This window comes from Capsicum annuum, chromosome 9, assembly GCF_002878395.1.
Source record: "Capsicum annuum cultivar UCD-10X-F1 chromosome 9, UCD10Xv1.1, whole genome shotgun sequence".
In the NCBI taxonomy this organism is placed as follows: Eukaryota; Viridiplantae; Streptophyta; class Magnoliopsida; order Solanales; family Solanaceae; genus Capsicum; species Capsicum annuum.
The window spans coordinates 103,811,882-103,818,953 of NC_061119.1; the positions used below are offsets into that span (position 1 = coordinate 103,811,882).

General features: G+C 37.0%; 1 protein-coding gene and 1 non-coding gene across 2 annotated transcripts; one reads left to right on the forward strand and one right to left on the reverse strand.

The window, feature by feature from the left end:
- Positions 1 to 220: 220 nt before the first annotated feature.
- LOC124887106 lies at positions 221 to 2,103 on the forward strand. The gene is made up of 2 exons (XM_047396287.1): positions 221 to 365; positions 1,424 to 2,103. The coding sequence occupies exons 1-2, from the start codon at positions 221 to 223 to the stop codon at positions 2,101 to 2,103; spliced, it is 825 nt and encodes a 274-aa protein (XP_047252243.1).
- On the reverse strand, positions 679 to 785 carry LOC124887565. The gene has a single exon (XR_007045333.1). It is a non-coding gene; the product is annotated as a small nucleolar RNA R71 (small nucleolar RNA).
- Positions 2,104 to 7,072: the final 4,969 nt, after the last annotated feature.

The following is a 7,072-nucleotide window of genomic DNA, read 5'->3' on the forward strand; positions in this document are numbered from 1 at the left end:
GGCATCGTTGCCTGGGACTAGTATAATTAGTAAATTGCTAAATTTTTGTTTTTTGATAATAAGTTTAAGTGTTAACGACTTGATCTTAGTTGCTAAATTTTTGCAGAATTAGTTGACTATAGGACTGGAGAGAGATAATAAGTTGGTAGAGCCTTTTGCAGAACCAGAACGGATATTTCAACAAAGGCGAAGAGCTCAATATCCCCTTCAACAGGTTTAAATGGCTCATCCAGTCGATCCGAATGACCCTATTGATCCAAATGCCAGAAATGTCCCAGCTCTGGTTATACTAAGTGTTATTGCTCAAACAGATGCTAGACCTATTCGTGAGGTGGCAATCCTACTTATGAACCATGTTACTAACAGTATTCATAAGACCAAGCCAGGTGGTCGATTTGAATTGAAGCAGATATAGTGTAATTATTTAATTCAGCGGGACATTTCTATGGCCTTTCATATGAAGACCCGCAATAACACATACAAACCTTCCTGAAAATAAGCAATACTTACATTCTTGAAGGGGTGAATACTAGTTATGTCAGATTGACACTCTTCCCTTTTTCTTTAATTGGGGAAGTAAAGAGATGGCTACATGCTGAACCACAACTCTTCATCAATTCATGGGAAGATCTAGCTCAGAAGTTCCTTATTCGATTCTTTCCATCAGGGAAGACTGGACATTTGAGAAGTGAGATTTTGAGTTTCTGACAAAAAAAAGGAGAGAATCTCTACCAAGCTTAGGAGCGATTTAAGGGTATGCTTAGAAATTTTCCTCACCATCATTAGTCTAATGATATCCTTGTTCATACCTTCATTAAGGGACTAGATCCAAACATCAAGACTCTCTTGGATTCAGCAGCAGGTGGGCAGGCTCTTGAAAATACTTATGACGGATTGTACACACTGCTGAATCAGATTTCACAAGGGAATCCTGATTGGCATGCTAATTCGAGGAGTGCCCTTAAGAAGGTTGCAGGGGTATTAGAGGTAGACCAGTTTAATAAATTATAAGTGTAGATTGTAGCAATTCAAAATCATATAATTACTCAACTAAATAACATAAAGTTAGGGGTTCCACAAGTATAAACTATAGCTAGTGCAGTCCAACAGGCAAATTCTTGGTGTGTGGTTTGTAGAAGTAGTGAGCATGTAGCAAATGCTTGTCCGGCTAATCCAGATTCTGTCAACTATATGGAGAATTCAAATCATCAGGGACAATAGAATTTCAGTAATACGTATAATCCCAACTGGAGAAACCATCCCAATTTCTTATGGGGCAGAAATCAGGCATAGAACACTAATCAGTATAAGGGGACAGTACAACAAAATCAATAGCAGGTTCCAAATAATCAAGATGCTACTTAAACAAGTAATGTGGAGGAGATGATGAAGCAGTTTTTAGCTCAACAAGTGTAATTTGCAGCAGAGTTGAAGAGTCAACAGTTGCTTACTAGAATTCTAGAGTTGCAACTCGGTCATATTGCAGGAGCACAAAATACAAGACCTCAAGAAGGCCTACCTAGTGACACAGAGGTGAAACCAAATAAGGTAAATCTAGTTACAACAAGAAGTGGGTTGCAGATAAAGGAGGAGGTACATAATCAGGTTCATCGCATAGCCAATAATAATAATTCTAAAGACAATGAGAAGAAAGAGGTAAAAAAAGTTGTAAGTGATGAAATTCAAGTGGAGAAGAAGACTTTACCCTTACCTTTCCCTCAAAGGAAAATGATGTATCACGAGGAGGAGATTTACAAGAAGTTCTTATATCTTTTAAAGCAGTTTCATATAATTCTTTCTCTTGTTGATATTCTGCAGAGTGTTCCAAAATATGGAAAATATCTCAACAATTGGGTGGCAAATAAGAATCGGCTGACAGAGTATGCTACACTTACACTTACTGAGAAGTGCACATCCAAGATTCAAAACAATCTACCCATGAAGCTGAAGGATCCAAGTAGTTTCACTTTGCAGATCATCATTGGGAAAACCATCAGTACTCGTGGATTGTGTGACTTAGGAGAGAGCATAAATCTTATGCCTACATCGTGGTACCAGAAGATGGGTCTTGGGAGTCCCAAACCCACTACTATTGTTCTTTAGTTTGCAGATAGGTCCCTTGCTAGGCCATATGGTATTATTGAAGATGTTTTGGTGCAAGTGGGATCACTAATCTTTCCGGAGGACTTTGAAGCTGATCCAGTTGTCCCATTTATTTTGGGATAACACTTCTTAACAATAGGATAGTCATTAATTGATGTAGAAGTAGGGAAGATAAGAATAAGAGCGCATGACAAAGTTAAGGTTTTTGATGTGTACAAGGCACTGAAATTGCTAGCTATATAAGATGGGTTGTCTGCTATATCCGTTATAGATCTCAAGTCTGATCAGAGGCTGTTATTGGTAGGTGATCCATTAGAGCGAGCTTTGGCAGGTCGTGATCTGTATCGAGATGTGGAGGCATTGGTGTTAATTCAAGTCATGAATTCAGTGGTCATTGAAATAAGAAAATCTCCTTTTAGCCATTGAATAGGCCAATTAGGCCATCCCCCAAACCCTCAATTGATGAAGCTCCAAAATTGAAGTTTAAGGTTTTGCCTCATCATTTGAAATATGTTTACCTTGATGACAATGAAACCTTGCCTATTATTTTATCTGTAGGTTTATCTGATAAGTAGGTAAATGAAGTAATGACAGTCTTGCAAAGAACGAAGAAGGTGATCGGGTGGCAGATATCTAACATTACAGGGATAAATCTGGATTTTGGAATGCACAAGATACACATGGAAGAAGGTTTCAAACCAAGGGTGTAGAAACAATGTAGGTTGAATCCAGTGATAAAAGATGTGGTATAGAAAGAGGTCATTAATTTGCTCGATAATGGGATTTTTTATCCAATGTCAGATAGTAAGTGGGTAAGCCCAAATCATTGCGTCCCAAAGAAAGGTGGTATGACCATAGTTACAAATGAAGACAATAAGCTAATTCCCACTCGTATGGTGACAGGATGGAAAATCTATATTGACTACCAAATGCTAAATGAAGCCACAAGAAAGGACCACTATCCCATTCTTTTCATTGATTAGATATTGGATAGGTTGGCAGGACAGGAGTACTACTAGTTTTTTGATGGTTACTTGGGTTATAATCAGATCACCATTGCACCTGAGGATCAAGAGAAGACTACTTTTACTTATCCGTATGGCACATATGCATTTAGACACATGTCTTTTGGCCTCTACAATACACCTATAATATTTTAGAGATGCATGATGGAAATATTCTACGACTTGGTTGAAGAATTTGTTGAGGTATTCATGGACAATTTCTTTGTTTATGGTGATTCTTTTGATAAATGCTTGCAGAATCTAGATCGAGTCCTAGCTCGATGTGAAAAGACAAATTTAGTGCTGAACTGGGAAAGTGGCACATTTTGGTGAATAAGGGAATAGTCCTTGGCCATAAAGTATCATGTAAAGGAATGAAAGTAAATAGAGCCAAAATTGAAGTGATCAAAAAGCTTCCACATCCAGTAACAGTCAAGAGAGTGCAAAGTTTCTTGGGGCATGCAAGTTTCTACAGGTGCTTTGTTCAATATTTTTCAAAGACTGCGAGCCCGATGTGTAAATTGTTAGAAAAAAAAGCCAAATTTGATTTTAAGGATGATTGTCAAGAAGCTTTTGAAAGGCTGAAGAAGAAGCTGATTGAAGCACCCATCCTGATTTCCCCAGATTAGAAGTTTCCATTTTTAATTAATGTGTGATGCAAGTAATGTGGCTATAGGATCTTTTTTTGGGCAGCGAAAAGACAAGCTATTCCATTCCATTTATTATTGTAATACCCCATACTTTATCTTAGCTAATTTCATCTAAAGAATGTCAAGTATTAGGTTCTAAATTAAATGATGGTTATTCCATGAGGAATTCTCAAGATTTTCTTTTTTTGTCATGTGGGAAATTCAATAAGCTTTCCATCAATATAAGATTCACCCAACTCTGATAACCGGGTCAGAAGTTATGACTATTTCAAGTTTCCATTGTAAAACAATGCAATATTAGTCAGTGGCGCACCACGCCACAAGAGGAAATGGTATTTGTCAAATTCTAGTAGGGGTCCTCGATTATGATGCATTGCGCCAGGGCCCAAATTTAGAATTGTATTTTTTCCAGTGTCTTAGGGTGATTTCCTCCGTATTGTACCAAAGTTCTGGGTCACAAAAGAAGGGGAAATGCGATGGCTCTGCGTTGCGCCATCCCTCAGTTTTCCAATTATCAAATTCCAGTGATACGGTGTGATAGCGCCGCATCGCCAGGGGTGCTGTTCGGGAAAATTTTACTGAAAGTAAATAACGCATCCAGGGTTAAAAGGGTCAACTTCCCACAACTATTTAAGCCCTTAAACACGTGATTCGTCCACTTTTCACCCAAAATACACTCTCTTCTCTCAAAAACCTCTCAAGAACAACCTAGGGCTTTTCATAGAAGATTCAGAATCAATAATTTCCTCCATCAATCTTCACAAAATCATGAAATAAGGTATGCATAATGTTCATTCATGGACTCCTTTCGTCTATGAAGCCCAAGAATCTCATTTCTAAAGTCAAGATTTTAGATTTCTTTATGAACTTCATGTTCGGTTTATTTTGTTTATGTTGAGAGTGATCAATTGAATTCAAATCCATGTTGGGTGATTAATGTTATGTGGAATTTATTTGTATAGATGTATATTCATGTGAACCTATGATTAAACACTAAGATGATGAAATTAGATGTGGAATCATGATGTGTAATTGTTGAATAATCGTGTTTACATATATTATGCCTATAATGTGTTTGATTAAATCCCTAGATGAAGGAAAAGTGCCTAACTAGCATGATACCATGAAATCCACTTGTATGTACAAGTTATGCCTATCACATATTTTGATAAAATGCTTCTATATAGATTATGATTTTAGTTATATGTTCAAGTAAGTTATGCTTGATCAGTTTCCTTCCATCGAGTCCTAGGGGTACTCGTACCCGAAACATTAACTGTGTACCTAGAGCCATATCATGTTTTCGCGATACTCTCAGCCAAGCTATGAATCCTTAGACTTCAAACAATCTTATGACTCAGGAAATCTCCATGATCTTATGAACTTAGTCAGTTGTTAGATATCAGTAGTATTCCATCAGTCAACAGAAATCAGTAACTCATACCATGTTCAGTTCAGTAATCATGTTCAGAGTCTATTCAGATAGGAGTAGGAATTAGCACCGAGTGAACCAAAGGATGGGAACACATACTATCAGATGTGGGTGTGATTCTTAGAAGTCATCCTTGCATTCCAGAACTATGTAGCCAGCATAGGTTAAGACATTGATATTGTCTAATGAGGGTTGATGATGTGCATAAAAACTGTCAGATAAGGGCCCCACTGTTCTCTATTGGGGATGCTATCAGATGAGGGTCACCCATAGCTTGTCCTTACTAGTGGTGCAGTATTGACACCTTTCCAATTAGAGTTCAAATTGGATCCCAACTCAGCAATAATGGCATATTAGGGGCATGTCGGTTAGATAACTACTTCCCACAGTTTCATGTTACGGAATCAGGACTGTCAAATACAGTCAATCAGTCTTAGTAATAGAACTCAGATAGTTTTTTAGATTTTAGGATTGTCAAATATAGTTAACTCAGATACAGTATGGAACTCAGATAGTTCCATCAGATTCAAGACTGTCAGATACAGTCACTCATGTTATCAATTATATTCAGATTCAGTAATTATGTTATGACAGTATTAGTGTCAGTTGTTATATCTCATATATGTACTCTTACGCTCATGATAGTTAGTCTATTATTATTTTTGTTCATGCATATGAACCCCATGCATTCAATCTACCTCACATACATACCAGTACATTCAAAGTACTGATGCATTTGCGCTATGGTGTCGTATACCATAGGTTCAGAGACATGAGCTCCAGAGCAACAATAGATTCTAGATATCTGCAGACAGAGTTAGAAGTGAGTCCTCATCTTTTGAGGACATGATTATTTCCCTATTATCTTATTAATCAGTTTATTAATTGGAGTTAGTTGGTTATATGTCCCATCAACTACTTACTCAGACATTTTATTCAGTTAGAGGCTTTCTAGACTATCATGTTTTAGACTTTAGTATTTTTAGTTTTGTTTTGGGTATTCTATTACCCCACAGAGATGTTATATCATTCAGATTATGTTCATTATTGAACCTTATGGCCTTTCAGTGTATGTTTTTGCATTATTATGTCATATTAGGCAGTGTACAGGTACAAATATCAGTCATGGGTTAGCTTATGGTCCTTTGGGGTCATGAGCATCATGTAGCATTACGGGTACCATATTTAGGCCTTTACAATTATGCTAGCAAAGTCATGAATGATGCCCAGATAAACTACACAGTCACAGAAAATGAAGTGTTAGCGATGGTTTATGCATTCAAAAAATTTAGAGCTTACTTAGTAGGCACCAAAATTTTTGTTCACATAGATTATGTGGCTATCAAGTATCTTTTCAATAAAAAGGATGCAAAGCCTTGACTGATCAGGTCAATTTTATTGCTACAAGAGTTTGACCTTGAGGTTCTTGATAAAAAAGGAGTAGAGAATGAAGTAGCAGACCATTTGTCACGGCTAGAGTCTCATGATCATATTGATGGTTACTCTCTCTCTATTTAGGAAGTGTTTTTGGATGAAAAATTGTTGGGTCTTGACATGTTGGAGATTTCATGGTTTGTCGATATTGTGAACTTAGTAGCATGTCAGTTTAACCTCTTGAATCCACCACTCAACAAAAGAAAGAATCTACTTCATAATTCTCGTGCTTATATATGGGATGAGCCGTATATTTTCAAATAGGGTCCTGATGGAATTGTATGTAGATGTGTTTTGGAAATTGAATTCATAAAACTGCTACAAAAGTATTATTCATCCCCTTATGGTGGACATCATGGAGGTGAAAGAACAACCCAAAAAGTGTTGCAATCATGTTTCTTTTGTCCAATATTGTTTTGAGACATAATAGCTTTCGAAAAAAGTTGTGT

Coding starts and splice junctions, on each gene's coding strand:
- LOC124887106 (XM_047396287.1), top strand. CDS start 221: ATGGCTCATCCAGTCGATCCGAATGACCCTATTGATCCAAATGCCAGA. Junction 366..1,423: donor TATGAACCATGTTACTAACA/GTATTCATAAGA, acceptor TGTAATTTGCAG/CAGAGTTGAAGAGTCAACAG.